The 25,421-nt window shown below is 39.7% G+C and overlaps 2 protein-coding genes across 12 annotated transcripts in view; one reads left to right on the top strand and one right to left on the bottom strand.

The window, feature by feature from the left end:
- The window catches only part of LOC140185780 (ubiquitin thioesterase ZRANB1), a 68,286-nt gene extending 60,108 nt beyond the window's left edge, over positions 1–8,178 (top strand). For all 3 annotated transcript variants that reach the window (XM_072239437.1, XM_072239435.1, XM_072239438.1), the window contains exons 9-10: positions 2,093–2,322; positions 6,691–8,178. In XM_072239437.1, the coding sequence (XP_072095538.1) occupies positions 2,093–2,322; positions 6,691–6,909 (449 nt within the window). In that variant the 3' untranslated portion in view covers positions 6,910–8,178. The remainder of the gene's footprint in view (positions 1–2,092; positions 2,323–6,690) is intronic.
- The window catches only part of LOC140185779 (C-terminal-binding protein 2-like), a 371,042-nt gene that overhangs the window by 27,716 nt on the left and 317,905 nt on the right, over positions 1–25,421 (bottom strand). For 2 of the 9 annotated variants that reach the window (XM_072239432.1, XM_072239434.1), the window contains exons 9-10: positions 10,110–10,211; positions 5,585–5,820 (exon numbers count right to left, since the gene is read on the bottom strand). In XM_072239432.1, coding sequence (XP_072095533.1) covers positions 5,637–5,820; positions 10,110–10,211 — 286 coding nt within the window. In that variant the 3' untranslated portion in view covers positions 5,585–5,636. Of the gene's footprint in view, positions 1–5,123; positions 5,821–10,109; positions 10,212–25,421 lie in introns of those variants that run through there. The other 7 variants (XM_072239428.1, XM_072239429.1, XM_072239423.1 and 4 more) reach the window with 6 other exon arrangements.

The following is a 25,421-nucleotide window of genomic DNA, read 5'->3' as shown; positions in this document are numbered from 1 at the left end:
GCACCTTCTGTATTATTCCCAGAAATACTTGCTATTGTTGTTCTACTGTCATCCCTGCTAGGGTATCTTTCCAGTCAACTTTGGCCAGCTCCTCCCTCATGGCGCCATAGTCCCCTTTGTTCAACTGCAATACTGACGCTTCTGATTTTCCCTTCTCCCTCGCGAATTGTAGTTTAAAGCTTATCATATTATGGTCACTACCTCCTAATGGCACCTTTACCTCGAGTTCCCTTATCAAATCCGGTTCATTCACAACAGTAAATCCAGAATTGCCTTCTCTCTGGTAGGTTTCAGTACAAGCTGCTCTAAGAATCCGTCTCGGAGACACTCCACAAACTCCCTTTCTTGGGGTCCGGTACCAACCTGATTTTCCCAGACTACCTATATGTTAAAATCCCCCATAACACCTGTAGCTTTACCTTTGCGACATGCCAATTTTAACTCCTGATTCAACTTGCACCCTATATCCAGGCTACTGTTTGGGGGCCTGTAGATAACTCCCATTAGGGTCTTTTTGCCCTTACAATTTCTCAGTTCTATCCATACTGACTCTACATCTGATTCTATGTCGCCGCTCGCAAGGGACTGAATTTCATTCCTCACCAACAGAGCCACCTCACCCCATGTTGATAGGATTTCCTTGCTACTAGGTTTTAAGTAAAAGGAATTCACTGAAAAATCCTGGTTACTAACTTTACTTTTTGTTGAGTGAGCAAGTATTGATGTGAAGATTAATGATTTAACTAGCTTGTTGGAATTTTGTCACATATTACTGTGTTTATATTATTGGTAATTTCAGTTCCCTCCCCCACCTGGTTCACCATACACATCACTTCTCTGCCTCTCCACACAACACCCCACCCCTGGTGTAGTTTCACTTGTTACTTATCAGTCTCTTTCTCAGCATTTACCTCTCAAAACTTGGCTCTATCTGCCCATTCCTACCACACTCTTTCTGGTTCCATATATCTGCCTTGCCTCTCCCTCTCACTTTTATATAGTGGCCATCATCCCCCTACAAATTGATTTGTTAGGTCGTAGGATCACGAAGGTGGCCTGTGTCATAGAGAAACAATGCTATTTAATTGATTGTCCAAGGTTCTTAATTGTTATATTCTGTGTGTTAGTACTGCTGGTGACATGTTCTAGAATGCAGTGACAAGCCTTGTTTGCAAGTTGCCCTTACAGATCGTTCCATATATCTACTGTAGGTGTGCAAGAGATGTACTTCCACTATTTGCATCATTATTTATTAATTTGCCCAACACTAGTTTAAGGAATTTTGTGAATAATTGAAATTGCATATAGTTCATTAAAGCTTTAATTTATAATGCTATTATTGAATTTTTAGTGCAAAATAACAAAGGGACTTTTGTGCATTCATGTGATGTGTACATGGCTGGGAGTGCTGACATTCCCAATGCATCTGACCTAAGAAGTGGTTAAGAGTTATGCAAAATTGATACTAGGGGATGTGCTCCATCAATACAGGTTTTTGTGTAGTGGATTGGTAGTTCGATGCAATCAATCCTTGCATCGGTTTGGTGGAATAAAGTCTTCCAGCTGAGGGAAAAAGACTTAAATGTAGTTTACGATCTGATAACAGTTGGTGTTACTATAAATGGAGAAGATGTGCAACATGAGGGATGAAATTTTGATTGGTTCATTTAGCCCGATTGTAATCATCTAGTTATAATTGCTTCCTTCCCTTCCAGCTCGTTAAGTATTTGACCTTGTGTCCCGAGACATTTTTCAGTTATGTAAGTAGGGATGTTAAAAGAGCAGTTAGGTGTTTTTAAAAGGTTAGTGGAATTACTTGGATGAAATTTAGAAATTGTAACGTGTTTAATTATTCCACACTTTAAATTATATACTCAGAGAAGCACATCACATTGTAATAGATATATAAATAAATTATACATACTAGAATTCTCTGAGAAATAGGCAAGGACTTTAGAAGGTGCTTAAGTGCATGCTTATAATAGGTGGAGCTGAAAGAAAATGGTGCCAATGATCAAAAACAGTAAAAATTATTAGTAAAATTATTGTTAATTAGCATTAGTATTGGGTAAGTTTATTTTCTCCTTCTTAGGTGTGTATTTGCCTTTGCTATGGGAGCAGAGTTTCTGTTGGAAGAGCCCTATAGCTCTTGGGTATACAAGGGGCCACTTCTCTGCACTGGTTGCTATGGAAAATGTTGGCTATGACAATCGAGGTGCTGGCGCCAACCTAAATACAGATGATGATGTCAACATTACCTTTTTGCCATTGGTGGACAGTGAGAGGAAGCTATTGCACATCCATTTCCTTTCAGCTCATGAGGTTTGTTTTTTCAACTTTTATGACACAATTTGCTATAATTTTAACCTGCTTCAGAAAGTAGTGAAATTTACCTTGAGCAATTGTAGCAGTTCTATGTGATTGAATATTATAGTTGTACATGGAGTTTGACTAACAATTTATAATTACTTGATCGAATAAGCAGACTCAATAAGCCAAATGGCCTAATTCTGCTATAATGTCCTAAGGTCTTTTGAATACTTTATATAGAATATTGCACTTTACTTAAATAGCTTAGTCTTTATGGCCATATTTATAATAGTTAAAAGGGATTTAAAATGGCTAAGATTGATAATGCACTAAGATAATATTTATTTTAAGGCATAATGCTGAAAACACTAACAATAATTGCTATATGGAGGTGGAAGATTGTGCATAATACTAAAAGTGATATTGCCAAGACCTTGTGCAACTCCAACAAAATACTCTTTATCCTGCACTTGAATCCTCTTATCATGAAAGCTGATTGTAACTTTTGCCCTGCTAACTCCCTGCTGCAATGCTATGTTTACTTTCTATGACCAGTGCACAAGGGCACCCTAGGTGTTGTTGCACCTCTTTTCCTAATCTTACACAGTTTCAGGTAACCTGCTTTCTGTTTTTGACTTTGAAGTGAATAACTCGTAAGTGAACCTTTTCAAATTATTCTGTGGCTTCTCAGTGATCAATTCCATCTGCACGTGGTTTGCAAATGTGAAGATATTACCCATTAATTCCTCATCTAAATTATTAATATAGCTGCAAGAAAAAGTTAGTGTATCCTTTGGAATTACCTGGTTTTCTGCATTAATTGCTCATAAAATCTGGTCTGATCTTCATCTAAGTCACAATAATAGACAAACACAATCTCCCTAAACTAATAACACACGAACAATTGTACTACTTGACATTTTGAGTACGCCATTCAAACAATCGAAGTCTAGGTTCAAAAAAATTTTGTGAACCTCTGGGGTAATGCCCTATACAAAAGCTATTTGTAGTTCAGTGTTCCAATCAATGGGATGAGATTGGAGGTGTGGGTTGTAGAGGTGCCCTGCTCTGTATATAAAAAAAATGTATAGTCAGGTTATTGACAGAGCCTGCTCTTCGCAAAAAAATGTTTATGTGCACCATTCCTTTATCACAACAACTTTCAGAGGACCTTAGAAGAAGAATTGTAGAGATGCATGAAGCTGGAAAAGGCTACAAAAACATTTCGGAAGCCCTGAGTGTTCATCAGTCCATATTAAGAGATTTTGTCTACAAATGGAGGAATTATAGTACCATTGCTACTCTCCCTAGGAGTGGGCATACTGCAACAATCACACCAAGAGCACGGTGTGCAGTGCTGAAGGAGGTGAAAAAGAACCCAAGGGTAACAGCAAAAGACCTGCAGAAATCTCTAGAACTTGCGAAAGTCTCTGTTCATGTGTCCACTATAAGAAAAGCGCTGAACAAGAGTGGTGTTAGTGGAAGGACACCATGGAGGAAACAAGTACTCCTTTTTTTAAAAAAAAAACATTGCTGCACGTCTCAAATTTGCAAAAGACCACCTAAATGTTCCACAGTGCTTCTGGGACAATGTTCTGTGAACAGATGAGGCAAATGTTTAACTTTTGGCAGAAATGCACCCTGCTATGTTAGGAGGAAAAAGGGCACTGTATACTGTTACGTAACCGGCAGCAATGAATATCAATCAAGACAGGTTATATAAAAACAACCAAACATTAATTAAACACGGATAAACGATAAGGTTAAAAAAAAACGAAAACTTTAACCGGATGTTAACCACTATGCAGCCGTTCAACAGCTCGTCACTCGGCACTGATTCTTAAAGTGTTAAATGCGAAAACAGTTCTTAAAGCGATAAAGTCAAATATAGTTCTTAAAGCGATAACTTCGAAAGTCCAACAGATTTGCACGTTCAGTTGGGAGAGACTTCTCTGGAGAAGGATTTCTTCACAGACGCAACTTTCCTGCTGGTTCTGTCCACAGGATTCATCATGCTGAAAATAAACAGTTTAAAACAACTGACCTTAAATTCTTTTAGAGAGAGAGCAAACCGTTACATGAACTCCTTGCTCTTTTTGGCAAGGGTTATCCTCGATGCAGGTTGCTACTCTTCCAACGAAGACTCAATAAGGTCGATCTTTTATTAAACTGCCAAATGATGCTGACTCCTCTCGATCCTTCGATCCTGTACTTCGATAAATTCTTCACTCTCCCTTCTATTGTTGGAATTGGGTAAATCAACACATCTAGCAAAAATTTCTAGTCCAATAATATGGTATCTTGCAATAGAACGCAATACTCCGTTTTAAAAATGAAACTGCGTCGCAAAAACAAACACGCAACAGAAACAGAGACACAGCACATTCTACCTGGAAATCTACAAACTAAAAACCTACTGCGTCATCTGAGTCGACCCTATATAGCCATGGTGCACATGTCATCATGTGACCTCACATCGGCAGGAAAATCCCATCAGGTGACCTCCAAAAGACCATTACATCATTCTCACAAAACTAAACAGATCTCCTTGAGTATGTAACAATACCAACACCAATCTATGAAGCATGGTTTGGGGCTGCTTTACTGCCTCAGGGCCTCGACAGCTTGCAATCATTAAGTGGACAATTAAGGGGAAAATTGTATCGAAACATTTTTACAGGAGAACGTCAGGGTAGCATTAGATTAGATTCAACTTTATTATCATTGTGCTGAGTACAGACACAAAGCAAATGAAATGCAGTTAGCATCTAATCAGAAATGCAAAGAATAGTGTTAATTTACAAAATAACTGCGAATAAAAAGTAAGTGCTACAGCACACAAATAAAGAAGTAATGAGACAGTACAATATGGATGCAATACTGCTTAGCGCCGTGATGTGGGGTCACAGCCTCAGGGAAGAAGCTCTTTCTGTGCCTGCTGGTGCGGGAGTGGAGGCTCCTGTAGTGCCTACCGGATGGGAGGAGAGTGAAAAGTCCATGGTTAGGGTGAGATGCATCCTTGATAAATAATGCTTTTCACCCTGCCCAGGTAGCGTTTATGGTAAATGTTCTCAATGGTGGGCAATTGAGTGCCGATAATCCGCTGGGCAGCTTTCACCACACGCTGGAGTGCTTTGCGGTCCGATACGGGGCAACTGCCATACCACACTGAGATGCATTTGGTGAGTATGCTCTCAATGGTACAGCGGTAAAAGTCCGTCAGTATCCTGGGACAGAGGTGAGCTTTCTTGATGCTCCGCATGAAATAAAGGCGCTATTGCGCCTTTTTGTTCAGGATGGAGGAGTTCAGGGACCAGCTGAGATCCTCAAATGTGGACACCAAGGAATTTGACGCTTGATACACGCTCCACTACAGCTCCGTTGATGTAGATGGGGACGTAAGTATGGCACCTAGCATGCCTGAAGTCCACAATGATCTCCTTGGTCTTCTGGTTGTTAAGGGCCAGGTTGTTGTCAGCACACCACGCAGCCAGGTGCTGGACCTCGTCCCTGTAGGCCATTGGATGTTGCAACAAGAGAATGATCCAAATCACAAGGGGAACTCAACAACATGGTTTAAAAAGAAGAAAAATTGTGTTTTGATAAACAAACAGTTTTGTATGGAGGAATGGTCTAAAATCCCTCCTCACTCTTGTGCAAGACTGATTAGCAGCAACAGGAAACGTTTGGTGGAGGTTATTGCTGCTAATATTAAATACACAGGTTCACATACTTTTTCTAGTCTGGACAGAAAGATTAAACACTGTGTTCAATAAAGCCATGAAAAATACAATTGCTTGTGTGTTATTACTTTAGGCAGCTTGTGCTTGTCTATTATTGGGACTTATATGAAGATATGACCACATTTTGAGTAATTAATGTAGAAAGCCAGGTAATTGCAAAGGGTTCACAAACATTTTTCTTGCAACTGGTCATGACTAGCTGGGGCCCCAGTATTGATCCTTTGATATGTCCTTAGATATTGCTTGATGATGGGACAAGGACCCATTTATTCAGAACTCTGCTTCCTGCTTACCATCTCTTTATCCATGTTAGTATCCAGTACCCCATTCCCACGTGTTTTAATTTTATGCACTGATCTTAATCTTCTCTGAATTGGGCAGGATGTGATTCTTTTCGCTTCAATTTCTATGTCCTTGTATATGGTAGTTGTCCATGTTTCCTTCAAATGAGTGATACTTTTTTCCGTTTGTTCCATTTTTGCCCTAGGTGTGCCATTTCTAATCTATCATCAGAAGTGCTGTACCCCATTCTACTTCAGCCAAACATCATCCCATACCTTCCCCAGTTTATAGTGTCTGCTATTTCTGATGCCTTTAGTTTGCTGAGTTACTAATTATTTGAAATGACTCTTTGCAGATTGGTAATGAGGACCAGCAGGAGAAACTACTGAGGGAATGGCTTGACTGTTGTGTCACCGAAGGTGGAATTCTTGTTGCACAGCAAAGGAGCTCCCGTCGACGCAACCATCCATTAGTTACACAAATGGTGGAGAAATGGTTGGACCGTTACCGGCAGATACGACCATGTACTTCACTTTCAGATGGTGAAGAAGATGAGGAGGAAGATGATGAGTGATGCATGGTATCTGATGGTGTCATGGGCATTACTTTGTGCGGAAGCCTCCAGATTGGACTCTTCTAGCTTGTCGTGCATCATGGAAAGTTTGGATACCAAATAGAAGTTCTATATGAAGTCTGATCGTTGGCAACAGAAAGGCTGACGTGATGTGCCATGTTAAAATCAGAACTGGCATAGTTGGACAATAAACTGTTTATGCTTAAATTTACTTTAATGTTAAGAGAAAGCTTTCTTTCCCCCCCCCCAACCCCCCAGTCTGTACATCCTTAGCTATAAATGTACTGCATGTGGTTGTGTAAGAACTTGTGTAACAAGGGGAGGGGGGAAAACTATACCAGCATCTAAGATAATTGAATTTGTAATGGTTTCCAAAAAAGGGCACTTAAAGACTTTTAGGTTTTGGTTTGTTCCTTCTGGGTTTATTTTATTATAGTCATGTTTTTAAAATGCATGTGCATATGTTCTTTAAGAGAGATTTTAATGCCAAATTATGTTACTGAGGGCCAGGGACATGCATTGGGATGAGAAGAGATAGGGGCATTATGGAGGGCAAAAACCACCATGAGAACAAGTGCATGAGTGTTGTTTTTAAATGCAAGATTGAATACTATAATGAAGTAAAATCTCTAAGGAACAAAATGGGAGATGTTGCGTTGTATTGGAAAGTGTTCACCAAATATTGTCTTTGTTAAGTTTTTTTTTAAAGACTTGCTCTATTTAGAATAGAGTCAGCTAATTATTGTTTTCAAGTTTGCAGAGGTCATTCATGTTCTCATCTCTTCACTAATGTTCACTACGAAAACCTAGTTTAGACCCTGAACTCTGCCATGAATTTTGTTCTGATAAGCCTATTTATTTAAGTGACCTGAAGATATGAGGTGCTTTTTCCCATAAAATTAAGTTCAGAACCAATTGTGTGGATTTTGTTGATTTGTTTACTCAACCCTGATGAAGAATTTCATGTTGCACAAATACATATTCTTGCTGTGAAAACGTTGCTGAATGTGCTGTTGACTTTTTTTTTGTCTATGCAAATGTTGTGCACCACTGCAAAGCCAAAGGTTTCAACTTAACGAGGGTATTATACTGCAGTTGCATGTGTTTCACAGAAATTTTATAATTCTCCTCAGTACATTTTTGAGCTTTACAAGGGACACTTTAAGTAATGTTATTCCATGCATTTTATGCAAATTGAGTTTACTGTGTAATCCCTACAGTACTTGTCACAACAGCAGCTGTGCAAATTAAATTACATTTGATGTGAAATACTTAGGCAATGAGTATTTAATAAATGAAATTGCAACTGTTTCAAAAGACACAAATAGAATTGTAACCAAAGTATATAATAGGCACAAAACAGTTCTAAAGTTCTGTGTCATTTTAAAAGTAACTTATGAAGAAAGTTGAATCCAAACATGATATGGTAACTTGTACTAATTCATTGTATGCTTGCAAAGTACAAGTGCATATATGCAATCTTTGGTTGAGATGTATGTGCTCACAGGCATGCACATAGCCTATTTAATTGCTATAAATTAATATTTGTTTGCATTGAGATCTGTTGATCTGCAGTATTTGGTGATGCATCTATGTAACTTTTTCAGCACAAGTCAGGATGACTGACTGGATTTTAAATGGAGCATGAAAATGTCCTAATGTTTCTATGTGTAGCTTTAGAGTGCATTGTTATGGTTTTATTTATTAACATGACATATTTAAACAATTATAGAATCTCGTTGTAAAAAATCATCCAAATCTTATGACTTACAAGCAGTACTGACAGTAAAGGAATACATACATATTCAGTATCTGTCATTTTGTGGAAGTGAAGGCTTAATAGTATAATGTCTCAAAGAATTTTGTACTTTCAAAAGATATTTTCTCCCCATTCTGGTTGTGAATTTTTCGTTTATTCAATTTGCATAACATTTCCTTGAAAGAAAAAGCAATCTGTCAGTTTCAAGTGATCAAGTCGATGATTGTGTCTTGACTCACCTCACAGCATTAAGTAACAGGAAGGTGGGGAGGAATTAGAAGAATTGATCAGAAAGTAAATATATGGTAAATACGTTGAATAAAATGATGTATTCAGGTTTGCAGAGAAACTGTGTTCAGCAATATATTAACAACTAAGAATACAAATATTTTTGAAGCACCAGTGTCAGATTGTGTCTTTAAAAATTAGATTTAAGTTCCATGAAATTTGTTCAATTTGAGCTCATAACTATGCTTGTGATATTTTTCATAAAAGTATTCTAAATTTATGTGACTTATATCTTTTTTTTCCTTGTAAGGAAGAAGTGGGGTAGATGTCCGAGATGGTTGGGCATTGAATGAAATGTATAGGTGCTGTTGAAAATGTACCAATGAAAAAAAAATAAGATTTTTAAAAATGTACCATTTATGGGCAAAGAACCATTCATGGCTAGGCCATGAGGAAAATTCCGCTCATTATGTTGGTGACGTGAGGTCTCGAAGGAAACAAAGTCTCTTTCTAATTTGTTATCTGAAAGGTAGCTGCATCCTGGCAAACAAATACTTGACTTAATTTTTAATGCCTTAATTTCCATAATTAGATTTTAAACCCACAACCTGACTTCAGCAAATGTGCTATCAATTAAATCATGGCTGCCTCCTAAAGGCAGAAAATCATTTTGATTGATCAGTTTGTTGGTTGTAACATATCTTCTGCTGTTCTATTGTAGGAAATTATAAAACTATATTTTGCATGGATTCTGATGTTAATTTTTGAAAACAAAAATGCCCCATTTGCCCAGTATCACAATGGAAGACAGTTAACTAGTTTTCTTGCTACAAATTAAATCTACTAAATTCCCTATGGTTTAAAGCAGTGTTTTCTTTTCCACTCTTTAAAGATAGATAACTCAGTTAATGGTGATATAACAGGAAAGTGGAAGGTTTTCTAGTTTCATTCTCTAAAATAATTTGGTGTGTGCTACAGTACAGAAATTGATGAAGGTCAATGGGTTGTTACTTACTTGCTCACGCTTCTGGTTTGCACAACCACCATGAAGATTGTATTATATATAAAGATTTGTATTTTGCATATAATTATGAAATATCTTAAAAATATAAATATTAAAGTATAACATTCTGGCTCAACCTAAGCACGTGAAAAGCGCATATTATACTTCAAATGTCAGTTGGTGATGAAAGTTTAAAAAGTGAATACATGCCCCAGAGCTACTTTTGTCTTAACAACTTGGTGTTTAGCTGGTCCTTGCAAGCTGATCAGATGCAATTTTTCCTGCTGATGTCTATCTTCAAATTGTAGCTGACTAGAGAGAGAGAGAGAGAGAGAGAGGGGAAAAAAAACAAGTTAGAGTTAGACAATTACCAGAATCTTGTATCTCAGAAGAGTTGCTCCAGACTAGAGTGTACAGTATATTTGTATAGTAAATATTGCAATCTGTATTTGTAAAAAATTCATAGACCATTTATTTGGATTTTCTGCTGGAGCTTACCTGAAGCATTTGAATTTCTTTGAAGTATCAGGTAGATCAAACTAATCTTTTGCATGATAAAAGTCAAATTTATTATGCACATGTCTGAAGTGAAGTGAATTTTGCATTTGATATAAATTAGATCAAAAGCAAGCAATGAAGTTAAAATTCCCAAAGTTGTCTTTTAAGCAAATGGACTCTTGTTTCTTGTGTATTGTTCAATTATTCTCACATTGTTACTTTAAATTTTTGTACTCAGAGTACTAAAATTTTAATGAATATAATAGCTGTGCCCAGGAAAATACTGCTTCACAAAATTTAAGCATTTATTCTTACTAGACATTCAGTGTACGTAAGCAGTTACATCACAGATGCCCAGTGAAGTTTTACAACACTGTGCCATTTCCATTGGCTAAAGTTGAGAATTGCACAGACCCGTCATTGTGGGTACTTTGTTTTGCCATACCCAAGTTTCTACCACTCACCTACACAGCAGATGCAATGTTCACCAGCTACTTACTGTGAGACAAAATCAACTCCTGAAGGAAACTCAGTCACAGGGACATAGTTCAAACTCCACACAGCACCAGAGGTGACGACTGAACCAGTGTTGCTGGAGCTGACAGGTAGCAACTGTGACACTACACTGCTTATTCTTCCTTTGTGTTCTTTGCATCCATACATTCTCAAAGAAGCAGATTGTGTTACTTTAATTAAAAGAAACTAGAAACCACCCTAAAACTGACTCTGGGAGTAAGTTGTCTTTAAAAAGTGTGGATAGTGAAAAATCCATCTCTAACTAGTACAAGTGAATTTCTTACTGATGAACATGTATTTTCAATGTTATTGTGGACAGTTATGTAAATTAGATTACCATGGATATTACTTTGGTCTGTTGTAGTTACTGCCTTAGCAAATTCCTCAAAGCCATCTCCATTTACACACCCCTGCCCCCACCACCACACATTCACTTTTGCTCACTCTCATATCTTCTGCTTTGGCACTTTTACCTGGAATCTTATTCATTTTCACCTGCATATTTTATTTTCCTTATTTTTAATCCCTGTATTCGGGTAGCCTCTTATTTTTCACACAATAGCCTTTTTCAGACCTATGTTTCAGGTTTACTTATTTCTACTAAACTTCTGAAGTCTTTAATCTGGTTAGGAAATTAATTAACAAAGTCCTACTAGTTTTCCTCTGCTTTGCCTTTTGGGATTAATTTCACCAGTAATGAATGAAAGAAAACCCTTTAATCCTAAAGGATTATTTTAATTGATTACAAGAGGATTTTTTTCATATAAAGACAGTGCATATGTCATTCTCTCTCTCCTTCCTATTGTAGGAACTTATTCAACTGTAAAGTGCCAGCTTTGCAGATACTACTGTTGTTCTGCTTCTGAGCTGTAGTGCTCAGTAACTTTTAGGGTGTTACACCACACTAGCAATTTTTCCTAATATAGATTGCTAAATCTGATGTGCTTAGAGTGGGTGTGGTGGTGATAGCAGACTGTTGTATCAAGCAACAGTAAGGTTTTATTGATTTTGAAATGTCTTCAGAAATGAAGGGCATTGCTGAGATAGGGTCCCAAATCATGGGGATTGCCTGCTTCAGTTTCCAGGAAAGGAAGCTGTCTTGTGAACCATTTGTAAGAAAGAGCTCTCCTTGCCCACTTCAGCCAAAGATATTTTGGACGACAACTGCTCCTGTTCTGGGATGTGCCATCGATGATACAGAATCTTCTCTGATTTTAGCCAAACTAGAGCAGAAACTTTCTCCTCTGGAAATTTTTTTGCTAATAGTGGCATTTTCAAATTACAATGCAATAATCTACAATTTCTCCAACTCCATACAGGTGTGTGACTACTTTAATGGCATAAATGCAAGGCTTTTGCCTGCTGTTCTGATGCAAGACCATAAGATGTTGGAGCACGGCCCATTCAGTGCTCTGTCATTCCATCATATGATATCCTGTCTGGCCCATGCAATATAGGTAAGATGATGCAATTAAGTGGGGAAGGATTGAAATACACATTGCACAAGAGCTAATGTCATCACTTTATAATCAGGAAAGCCATACTATTCAACTGTAAACATCATGAGGTATGTATGAATATTCCCATTAGACACCTGAATGAGAATTCATACTTTAATCAGTATTTATGCTTTGCAATTGAACTTCCATTCTATAACTCCAGAATGTTGTGTCTGTCCTTGCATTTTCCCTCTAATTTTACACCTGTCATCATTATTTCTCAGGGATTGTGTGACCTTTCCTTTTCTGGGTAATAAGTTCTATTAAAAAAAACCTGCTTCCTGTGTCTTTTTACTGACTGTGATTTTATTAATGAAACCTTTATTCCGTTTGAGATTGCAACAGCTGTTTAGCATAATTAGTACTCTTGCGTGTCATATGGCTGTGATTTGTAGTTAAGTGTCTTTTCAATTTTGCTGGAGCTATTGTTGCATTTGTAAGTTGCTTGCCGCAGTCTATGTACAATGGAATAGGACAACTTGGATCACCACTCAGTGTAAAACCCATTTGTTAAGTAGCTTCCATTGCAAAAAAGAATTGTATAAGAAGAACGGCATGATAAATAACTAAACAAGAAAACCACAAAAAATATGAAAACTTAATACAATTCACTTCTAACCTACACAATCCACCTTTTGCAATGCTTACAACAACAGGGTAGCGGCAGGCCAGCAGCTGAACGGCGGCACGTAAAATGTCATTCTTTAGAATGAAAATTTCCCTCCAATATTCTACTACACTGGTAGTTTGTTCGCTCCCTTAAGTCAGTTGGTGACACGTAAAGGTATTTAGGGGAGGTAATTTGGGATGGAGAGGCAGACGTCACGGCCCAAGTTGGGTGAGTCCAGTCAATGCTCAGAAAATGCATTGCTCGTTCCTCATCAGCCTACCGTTCTTCCCTTACCAATTATCAACGGCCTTAAAAACTATCTCGCGTCAACAACTGAGAACAAATACTGTCGTACTGCGTTCTGTCACACTGGGCTGAGGGGCCTCTAATGTGATTGCTAACGGGGCTGTTCAGTCACTGTCCACCACCGAGCACCAGCATCGCACGTTGTGCGAAGTTCAAAAAATGATGTCTTCTTTCTTTTAATCACGATCTCTCATGGAACCCCAGTTGAGAAACCCTGCGCTACACTAACAGTCCAAATGCATGTTCTTTACCGTCTTTTTGCCTAGATGCCTCTTGACCCACTGACTACTTCCAGAAGTTTTTTTTTGTGCAAAAGTTTGCATGAACTTTGATTTTTCCAACTTCCAGTACTAACTCCCTCCTCTCTTTTTCCATTCTCCATTCTAGCTACCTGCTCAGCAGCTACCTCTGGTTCCCCTCCTTTCTTCCGTGGTCCACTGCCCACTCCTTTTAGATTCCTCCTTCTGCACTTCATCCCTTCCACCTATCACCTCATGGCTTCTTCAACCCCCTTCTCCTTCATCTCCTTCCCCTTTTCTCACCTTATTTTGGCTTCTGCCTCCTTCCCTTCCAATCCCGGTGAAGGATCTCAGCTCAAAACATTGCCTGTTTATTCCCTTTCATTGATCCTACTGGACTTACTCAGTTCCTCCGGCATTTTATGTGTTATTCAGGATTTCCAGCATTTGGTGTTGGGTAATGAACCTGGCCAGGTAACTGACCTTTCGGTGGGTGAGCAGTTAGGGAACAGTGACCAGAATTCCTTAACTTGCAGGATAGCAATAGATAAGGATCCTTGGAGGAGAGTTTTAAATTGGAGTAGGGCAAACTACAGGGCATTAGGTGGGAGCGTAGAAGAGTTAATTGGGAACACCTTTTTTTGGCAAGTCTGCATCAAACATGTAGGGTGTTTTTAAAGATCAATTGTGCAGAATACAGGAAAGGTATGCTCCTGTTAGATGGAAGGACGGGGATAGAATGATAACAGAACCTAAAATGTCCAGAGACGGGATGAATTTTGTCAGGAAGAAAAAGGAAAAGTATGTAAAGCTTCAGAAATTGGGATCAAATGAAGCACTTGAGTATAAAGAAGCCAGAAAAAAACTAATGAAGGGAAGTAGGGAGGCCAGGAGTGGCCATGAAAAATCCTTGGCAAGTAGGATAAAAGTGAATCTCAAAGCATTCTATAAATACATCGAGTAAAAGGGAGCGGGTGGGACCACTCAAGGATAATGGGGGAACACTTGCTTGGATGATGAGAATTTGAGTGAGATACTTAATGAATGCTTTGCTTCAGTATTTCAAGGAAAATGGTATGGAGGACCAGGATATATATCAGTGCTGAGTGTATAAATACGTTCGGGCATTTAAAGATCAATGAGGAGGAAGTATTGGGCCTCTTAATGAGCATTAAGGTGGATAAGTCCCTAGGGCCTGATGGGACTTACCCCAGGTTATTGGAGGAGGCAGCAGATGAACTTGCTGGGGCCTCAACCAGTACTTTTGTGTCCTCTCTAGCCACATGCAAAGTCCTGCAGGATTGATAAGTGGCTAATGTTGTACCTCTGTTTAAGAAGGGAACAAGGGAAAATTCTGGAAACTATAGACCAGTGAGTCTCATGTGAGTTATAGGGAAATTGCTGGAGAAAAATTTTAGGGATAGGATGTATGAGCATTTGGAAACCCATGGCTTAATAATAATGATACTGTAATACTTTATTGATCCCAAGTGGAAAATATTTTCATTACAGCAGCAACATTTAAAAACACACTTAGCAGTGTGCAGACTTAACTAATAATAAAGTACAGAATAATATACACAATGTATGAATGTGCAATAATAATGTACAGATTAATAAAGCAGAGAATATTGTACTATGATGTATGTTCTCCTGTCGCACAGAGATAAACTGTTGTACACCATTATACACCAGTCATTGAAAGTGGGCATGCAGGTACAGCAGGCGGTGAAAAAGGCGAATGGTATGCTGGCATTTATAGCGAGAGGATTCGAGTACAGGAGCAGGGAGGTACTACTGCAGTTGTACAAGGCCTTGGTGAGACCACACCTGGAGTATTGTGTGCAGTTTTGGTCCCCTAATCTGAGGAAAGACATCCTTGCCATAGAGGGAGTACAAAGAAGGTTCACCAGATTGATTCCTGGGACGGCAGGACTTTTCATATGAAGAAAGACTGGATGAACTGGGCTTGTACTTGTTAGAATTTAGAAGATTGAGGGGGGATCTGATTGAAACGTATAAAATCCTAAAGGGATTGGACAGGCTAGGTGCAGGAAGATTGTTCCCGATGTTGGGGAAGTCCAGAACAAGGGGTCACAGTTTGAGGATAAAGGGGAAGCCTTTTAGGACCGAGATTAGGAAAAACTTCTTCACACAGAGAGTGGTGAATCTGTAGAATTCTCTGCCACAGGAAACAGTTGAGGCCAGTTCATTGGCTATATTTAAGAGGGAGTTAGATATGGCCCTTGTGGCTACGGGGATCAGGGGGTATGGAGGGAAGGCTGGGGCAGGGTTCTGAGTTGGATGATCAGCCATGATCATAATAAATGGCGGTGCAGACTCAAAGGGCCGAATGGCCTACTCCACCTATTTTCTATGTTTCTATGTATATGCTTATTGGATTTAGTAGGAAAGATTAAGGAGAAAAATTAGGGAGAGCCAGCATAGCTTTGTGCGGGGCAGGGTTGTGTCTTACCAACTTGACTGAGTTTTTCGACAATGTGATGAGAGAGATTGGTGAGGGCAGGGCAGTAGATGTTGTCTACATTGATTTTAGTAAGATGTTTGACGAAGTCCCTCATGGGAGGCTAATCCAGAACATCAGGATGCATGGGGTCCATGGCGAATTGGCAGTTCTGAATCCAGGCAGCTTTGCACATGGAAGACGGGGGGAGTGGTTGAAGGGGTTGATTGAACCGGAGGTCTGTAATTAGTGGTGTTCCGCAGGGATCTGTGCTGGGGATTCTGCTGTTTGTGATGTATATAAATGACCTGCGTGAAAATGTAGCTGGGTGGGTTAGTAAGTTTGCAGAAGGTACCAAGATTAGTGGTGTTGTGGATAGTATAGAAGACCGGCAAAGAATACAGCACAATATAGATCAGTTGGTGATGTGGTCTGAGAAATGGCAGATGGAGTTTAACCCAGATAAATGTGAGATGTCGCACCTCGGTGTTGTGCAATGCTGGAAGTAACCTAGTAAGTACAGAATGAACATTGAAATAGTAGACGAGCAATGACCTTAATTTAGTATCACTGGTGCTGAGTGGGATTTGGCAAGTTAAATGGAAACCAGTTAGCTGATCCTGACCCATGTCTGATCTAGAAACATGTGATGCAGTGTTGTTAATACAATACTTCAAGTTGCTTACTTAGTGATGTTGATATATTATCCAGATTTAGGATTTTGGTGCTAATAGTTGGTATATGAAATCTATGGGTACTATCGAATATTTTGGCAGGAGTTTTTTAAATTGACCTTAAGGCACCAACTAACTTGGAATTAGTTTGATACCCTTCCAGTCCCACTATTATCACCTGCCTATTGAAAGAGACCTACTACACTTTGGCTAGAGTTCGTCTGTTTCCAGGGATGGGCCAATTACAATGGAAGTTGGACTTCAATGAAATTCCACCTGTTATTCATTTCAGCACGAGTGTGAATCTGTATCATGCTCCCTGTTATCAAATCTTATTTACAAACATCTGGCAACATATTAAATGAATTAAGCTGTGAATTAGTACCTATCCATCTGAGACTCTCCATGATGCTCTGCATTAAGGATCTCAATTTTCTTGTTGACTTCAGTCCGGGAGACTGCATTGGGACATGTTTAGTATCCTACAACTCTCTTACCAAACTAAACTGGCAGGGGTCTCTTCAATCCCAGAGCATGTGGTCCGCCAGCAGATTCCGTTAGGTATTTGTCTACAAAACAATCTATCCATTGGTCCCTTGACAGGTACTTCAAAAACCTGTACTTGAAAAATCATTCATTAATTATTGAATTATTGTCATGTGGAGCTTGGAGACAAGCCCTTTCTACAAACGTGTCCATGCTGATTGTGTTGCCCAGCAAGCTGGTCCCATCTCACCATACCCCCTCAGTCTCTCCTATTCAAGTACTCATCTAGATAGCTTTTAAATGTTGATAATGTGCTTGCCCCAAGCACTATTTCTGGTAGCTCATTTCAAATAAGCACCATTGTTTGCACGAAGAAGCTATCATTGATGTCCCTTTTAAATTTCTTGCCTCTCATCTCAACCTGAGCCCTCTGGTTGTTTTTTTTTTTTTTTTGCAGCCCTCTCTAACTGAGGCCCCCTGGTAAGTACGTTCTGCATTCTTGTTTAATAATATTTCCTACAACGGTAGCCACTTGTGTGTTGTCTCAACAGCATATTATGTAATTAAACTGTACAACTCAGATACTCTGTCCTGACTGAAGGTCAGCATGCCAAATACATTGATCAATCTATCTACTTGTGATGTTGCTTTCAGTGAACTATGCACCTGCTCTCCATGGTCCCTATGTCCCATTACATTCCTCAGGGCCTTATCGTTCACTCCGCAAGTCCTATCCTGGTTTGATCCACCAAAATGCAATACCTCACATTTATATCAGCTCACATCAAGATCCCCTGTAATTTTTCATAACCTTTTCCACTGTCTACTACACTCATGTTAGTATCATTTGCAAACTTAGATACCACACCTTGCACATTCACATCCAAATCACTTATACTGTATAACTTAAAAACAACAAAGATCTTAGCACCAACCCCTGTGCCACATCCCTAAACACAAGCATCCACTTTGAGAAAATGAACCCTTGACTATCACCCTCTGCTTTCCACCACTGAGCCAATTATGAACCCCTGGATCCCATGTGATCTAATGTTCCAGACTAGCTTACAAAGTAGGAGCCTGTCAAAGGCCTTGCTAACTTCAACATAGATAACATCCACTGCCCGACCTTCATCCTTCCTCTTGATTACCTCCTTGAAGAAGGCCAAGAAATACGTACTATGAGTTCTCATGGACAAAGCCATGTATACGTTTTTCAAATACTGTACTTTTTGCAATTTCCCATTTTGGCTTAAAATATTTTGAGACTTTCCTTGAATTTACAGTATATTTCATAAAATGACAGTTTGGTGTCAGTTAATAAATCATTATAATTTCTGCATCTGTTTATGTTTCAGTATAGGAACAAAAATAATTATCTACAGCATAGAACCAGGCCCTTCAGACAATCTCGTCTGTGCCGAAACATTAATCTGCCAAATCCCATCGACCTGGACCTGAACCACAGCCCTCCATACCTTTCTCATCCATGTACCAATCCAATCCAAATTTCTCTTCAATGTTGAGATCAAACCCACACCCACCACTTCCATTGACAGCTCATTCTATTTTCTTGCTACCTTCTGAGTGAAGAAGTTCCCCTCATGTTCCCCTTAAATATTTCACCTTTCACCCTTAACCAATGACCCTTAGTTGAAGTCTCACCCAACCTCAGTGGGAAAAAGCCTTCTTACATTTACCCTATCTATACCCCTCAGAATTTTGTATACCTCTATCAAAGCTCCCTTCAATCTTATATATTCTAGGGAATAAAATTCTAACCAATTCAATCCTTCCTTATAACTCAAGTCCTCCAGTCCTGGCAACATCTCTCTACTCTTTCAATTTTATTTACATCTTTCCCGTAGGTTGGTGACCAAAACTGCACACAATATTCCAAATTAGGCCTCACCAATGTCTTCTACAATTTCAAAATAACATCCCTACTCCTGTATGCAGTACTTTGATTTTTGAAGGCTAACCAAAAGCTTTCTTTTCAATCCTTTCTACCTGTGATGTATCTGTATTCCCAGACCCTTCTGGTCTACCACACTCCTCAGTGTCCTATTGCTCTCTGTGAAAGACCTACCCTGGGCCTCCCAAAGTGCAACACCTTACACCTGTCTGCTTTAAATACCATCTGCCATTTTTCCAGCTGATTCAGACCTCGCTGCAAGCTCAGACAGTCTTCCTCGCTGTCCACTGCACCCCCAATCTTGGTGTCATCCACTAATTTGCTGATGCAGTTTACACATGATCATCCAGACTGTTGGTAGAAAGGACGAACAGCACCGATCCCTGCAGCACTCCACTAGTCACAGGCTTCCAGGTGGAGAAGTAGCCACTTACTACCACTCTCTGGCTTCTTCTGCGAAGCCAATGTCTAATCCAATTTACTACATCATCTTGAATGCCAAGTGACTGAATCTTTTTGACCACCTTCCCATGAGGGGCCTTGCTAAATTCCATGTAAATAACATCCACCGCCTTGTCGGCTTCAATTTTCCTGGTAACTTCCTCGAAAAACTCTTAAGAAAATTGAGTCTTTTGAAATGGCTGCACAAAAGCTTCAACACATTAAATGAGTTTTCACGTTCACAAAGGACTTGGGTAGAATTATTTTGGATTAGTTTTTTGAATCTCTGAACAATTTTTTAATACTCTAGTACAATCTGTACATTTGTCAAATGTCTTTTAGAGCTACCAGAGGAAGCTGCAGAGATAGGTACACAGCATTTCGGGATATTTAGACAAGTACACAGACAGAAAAGGTTTAGAGCAGAGGGTTCCTGTAATATATGGATTATATGTATTGATCTGTTGTCTGCATTTGCGCTGTTGTCTACGCATGCGCATTGTTCTCCTCTTGCTGCAGTGTGGATCCAACAGTTAAAGCCATCTCCCTCGTGTGCTTTGATTTAATTGATATGTAGTTGTGCACAAACACAACAAATTGGCGAGAACTACGAACCTGAATGTCAGAGAATATCACCATCTGCACCCACGGTTACGGGATGAAACAGCGAGAGTTAAACAGCATGAGAAGGCCGTCACAGACGCTACCAAACGTGCAAGTACAGTGCACAGTAACAGTGAAAGATGTGCTGAATCTGAAGTAAAATAACTTGGCGATGGCTTCAGTTGGGAAAGTTGACAAATATGATAGCGCTAATAAAGGCTGGGAGTCGTATAGCGAGAGGGTTGAACTGTACTGTAATGCGAACAATATGGAGGAGCAAAAGAAATTCCCTACATTTCTTAGCTTCATGGGTCCAAGAGCGTACAGTCTCTTACGCAATGTAGTAACCCCCGCAAAGCCAGCAAGCAAGACGTTCAATGAAATTGTTACAATTTTACAAAATCACTTGAGCCTTAAACCGCTAGCGATAGCAGAGAGATTTAGATTTTACGAAAAGGAACTAGTCAAAAGATGAAAGCATTTCTAAATTCATTTCAGAACTGCACAAATTTTAGAGATGGACTTTCTGAACATTAAGGGATAGGCTTGTATGTGGTTCATAGTCAAAGCACTCAAAAGAGGCTACTATCCGAAAATGGAGTCAGACAAAGGTGAACTGTCATACCCAGAACCGGATTACAATAGATGAGTCCGGTGTAAAATTGAAAATGGAGCTGGATGCAGGGTCAGCTTTGCCCATAATTCCAGAGGCTAATGACAGCATACTGTTTTCTAAGATGCCATTAGAGAAGACCTCAGTGATGCTAAAGACTTACAGAGAAAGGCAAACTGAAAGTAAGTGTGATGTATGGAGGCCAAACACAGCAGTTTAGAGCTTCATGTATTGTAAAGTAGAGGGCCAGCACTTTTTGGATGTGAATGTTTGAGAAAAATCTAACTAGACTGGCACTCAATCAAAGCTCTCAGGGTGACATCAACAGGCAACAGCAGCCCAAATGGTAACACTAATCAGACACTGGCACAGCTGCTTAATGCTAATGAGAAGGTGTTTGAGAAGTAGATTTGTAAATTCAAAGGCATGAAGACCAGAACTGAACTGAATGAAACAGCAACACCAAGATTCCATAAAGTGCGTCTAGTGCCTTATGCACTACGTCCTAAAGTGGATGCTGAACTGCGAAGCTTAGAGGTGTCTGGAATTCTCTCCAAGGCTGAGTGGAGCAATTGAGCCATGCCCTTTGTCCCAGTGATCAAGAAAGGGAAGGCCAGAGCCATTCACATGTGGGATTTCAAAGTGATTATCAACCCGGTGCTGCACACTGTGCGGTATTCCCCGCCAAAAATAGAGGACATTTTTTTGCATCTTTAGTAGGCGGGGAAGGGGTTTTAAAGATTGACTTGTCACAAACCTATCTGCAAATGGGGATTGAGGAGTCAAGCAGGCAGTTCCTCACAATCAACACTCACGAGGGACTGTTCCAGTATAATTTTCTCATATTTGGAGCAGCACCAGCAAGGAGCAAAGGACCTAATGCTCCAAGATAATCCAGGAACACAATGTTACCTTGATACCTCATAGAGGCTGGCAGAAATGATGAAGAGCACCTCCAGAACCTTGGTAAAGTGCTTACCTGGCTGAGTGAGTACGGTCTGCGCACAAAAAGAGAGAAATGTGAGTTTTTTAAGATTGAAATCTCATATTGTGGATGTCGTTGACAAGCAAGGCTTACATAAGTCACAAGAGAAGACTGAAGCATCTAAACTAGAAAATGTGTCACAACTCAGGTCATACTTGGGCCGTGTAAACTACTACCCCCGGCTTCTCCCAAACATTGCTACAGAGCACGCTGCTTGCAGAGAGGAGCAAAGTGGGAATGGTCAGAAAAAGCATTCAAGGAAACAAAGAGACTAATAACATCTGATGAACTGCTCACCCATTATGACCTATCTCTGCTCCATCAGACTAATGTTAGATACGTCCCCTTAGGGCATTGGAGCTGTTTTGTCACACATTACGAAAGATGGATCTGAACGCCTGATTGTGTTTGCTTCAAGATCACCAATGAGCACAGAATGCAACTACACACAAATCGACCGAGAGGCCCTTAGTATAGTATGGTGAATAAAAAAGTTCCACCGCTACCTCTGCGGACAAAAGTCTACTCTAGTGACAGGTCACTCGTTCCTTTTATCTGTTTTCAATCCCAGGAAGGGAATCCCAGTGATATCTGCTACCCCATTACAGCGTTGGGCACTATTCCTCGGAGCCCACTCTTATGACATAGAGTTCAAGGGTACTAAACAACATAGCAACGCAGATGACTTGTCATGTCTTCTAGAACCGTATTGGCAACTGAAGAAGAAAAGTCTTCATACTGTGACCCAACAGAGGTGTTCCACACTACATTGATGGACCAGTTGCCGGTAACGAATTCCAAAATACAAAGGGAAACAAGGAATGATCCAACGTTCTCAAAAGTCTATGACATCACAAGGCAAGGATGGCCAGCTCATGGTAACCTTATATTTCCAGAGTTCCCAGTGAGATGTGATGTCAAAGAATGCTGGTGTGTGGATCTCGTGTTGTGGTTTCCTCTAAACTGCACACCAGAGTGTTAGAAAATCTGCATGAAGGACACCTCGGTACAGTCAAGATGAGAGTCTCACCTGGAGACACGTCTGGCCGGGAATAGATAAACAAATTGAAGACTTGGCCAAAAGCTGATCGGGTTGCCAGAAAGTTCAAGATGCACTGTTAAAACTGTGGGAAAGGCTGTTGTCACCACGGCAAAGAATACATCTTGACTTTGCTGGGCCATTGCTGTGGATGCTCATTCGAAGTGGCCGAAGGTTATTCCAATGAAGTCAACCGCCTCAGCAAAGACTGCCCCCACTTTGCCAGAAACTGCTTACCAGAACAAATTGTGAGTGACAACGGACCACAACACATATCAGAAGAATTTCATCTATTCATGAAGAAAAATGGCACCAGACATTTCAAATCAGCTCCTCACCGCCCTGCAATGAGTGGGGTGGGTTAGCTGAACAAACCTTCAAGAAGTCCACTAAAGTGATGGACAAGGAGGCCATTGCTCTACAGCACCAAGTGGACCACTTTCTTTTTGTGTATGAGAACTCTGTTCATGAGATGACAAATCACTCACCTGCAATATTGTCCATGAGCAAGAATCAGATCTTGTATAGACCTCCTGAAACCAGATTTACGAAGGGAAGTACAGAATAAACAGTTCAGCCTGTTGCCAAGTGAAGCAGCAAGGAGCTTCGAGGTTGGACAGGAAGTCCTAGCGCGTCATTACTGAGAAGAGAAGTGGACACCCAGTAGGATAGCTACAAGATCTGGACCACTGATGTACACAGTGGATGTTAGAGATCAGACATGGAGACATCATGTGGACCAGATACTGGATGCTCAAATGAAGAACTCACCTGAGTCAACTGTACGCAACAAGATTGACACATTACAGTCAGTGGACCTACCCCTCACTGATGATGTCACAGTGACGTGATACTGGAAACCTGATACTACTCCACAGATCCAGAGGTGCGAAGAGAACTTTATCATTGATAAGACACCTGATGCCACTCCACAGGTTCAGAGGCACTATCCTGACAGAAAGAGACTGCCACCCAAAAGATTGAACCTTTAGAACTGTGAAGTTGGTTGTGGACTGTTATTATGAGAGCATGTTTATTTGGAATATAGGTTTGTGAAAGAGAAATTAAATGTTTTGTACACATACAGTTTAATGTTACATTAATCTAAAGGGGGAGGAAGTGTAAAGTATGGATCTATTTCTTTTAGATTAGATTAGATTAGATTCAACTTTATTGTCATTTTGTCGAGTACAGATACAAAGCTAATGAAATGCATTCAGCATCTAACCAGAAATGCAAAGAATAGTGTTATTTAGAAAATAACTGTGAATAAAAAAAGTGCTACAGCACACAAATATAAAAGTACTGAGACAGTACAATACGGATGCAATTCTGCTTAGCGCTGTGATGAGAGGTTCAGCAGTGTCACAGCCTCAGGGAAGAAGCTCTTTCTGTGCCTGCTGGTACAATGAACCTACCCCCCACAGCACTACACATTGATCTGCTGTCTGCACGTATTGTTGTTTATGCATACGCCTTGTTCTCTTGCTCTCTCACGTTGCAATGTGAATACACCTGCTAAAGCCACCTCCCGTGTGCATGTTATTTAGTTGATATGTAGATGTGCAGAGACACAATTCCCAACCTGGGGTCCATGGACTCCTTGCTTCATCATATTGGTCCATGGTGTGAAAATGAAGGTTGTGAACCCCTGATTCAGAGAGATACGGACCAATGCAAGTCAGTAGGTAAGTACTTGCTCTGCATGCAAGGGACTCTTTCTGTGCTGTACACCTCTGGCACCAGTTACTGTTTTACAATATTTGATCATTCAGCTGATGTCTTGTATTTCTTCATGTTGTTCATGTCCACCTATTGATTCAGTGTTCAAATGATAAACAGCATGAATGAAATAACAAATTGCTTGAATGGCAATACGTATATGAGTCATTGGTTCGGAAGGCACCTAAGATCTTCTGATGCTCTCCCATTTCCCGAGAACTGGTTTTGAAACAAAGGATGATCCACAATATACACACCCTAAATTTTTTTTCCTAATGTCACATAATGCCATAAAGTTTTACACTTAATGCATTTTTTCTAATTTTGAATGAATCATAAAAAATTATCTTCTTCTAATCCAAATCATTGAAGGCTCTAGTTAAATGATTGTCTGATACTGTACTTAAAACATTAAACCCTGTGATAGTTGTTGATACAATAGCATTTTACCTTTTCATTAAGTATCAAAAACTGGTCATGGTTACTAACAAGATTATGAATCACCACCCAATATGTAACAAATATTATGTTGTACAAAGGCTTATCTTTTAAGTGATGGAATTTTAATATTAATGGAATTAATTGTTTTTTTAAGTTACTTTATATTCACCAGCCATTGTGTTAGGGCTGCTAATATTAAACATGGGTTCCAAGGTTAGTGAAATACTGCCACCTAGTGATCAAAAACCAACCAACAAGGCAAATAAAAATCTGTTTCTAAACACTTGCCCTCTTTTCTCACCCACTTTTTCTGTGCTCCCCTTCCCCAACTCCAGGGGAAAAAAAAGCCACACAGAAAGATTATTCACTACAAGAAACTACACCAAGATAATGTGCCTGTGGGGAAGATACCTTGGTCAAGTTTTCTCCTGCTGCATAATCCTATTCTTAATTGGGGGGCAGCAGCTGTGG

The sequence above is a fragment of the Mobula birostris genome, chromosome 21 (genome assembly GCF_030028105.1).
Source record: "Mobula birostris isolate sMobBir1 chromosome 21, sMobBir1.hap1, whole genome shotgun sequence".
Classification (NCBI taxonomy): domain Eukaryota; kingdom Metazoa; phylum Chordata; class Chondrichthyes; order Myliobatiformes; family Myliobatidae; genus Mobula; species Mobula birostris.
The sequence above is the reverse complement of the archived record's forward strand: the minus strand, read 5'-3'. Positions and strand labels throughout refer to the sequence as shown.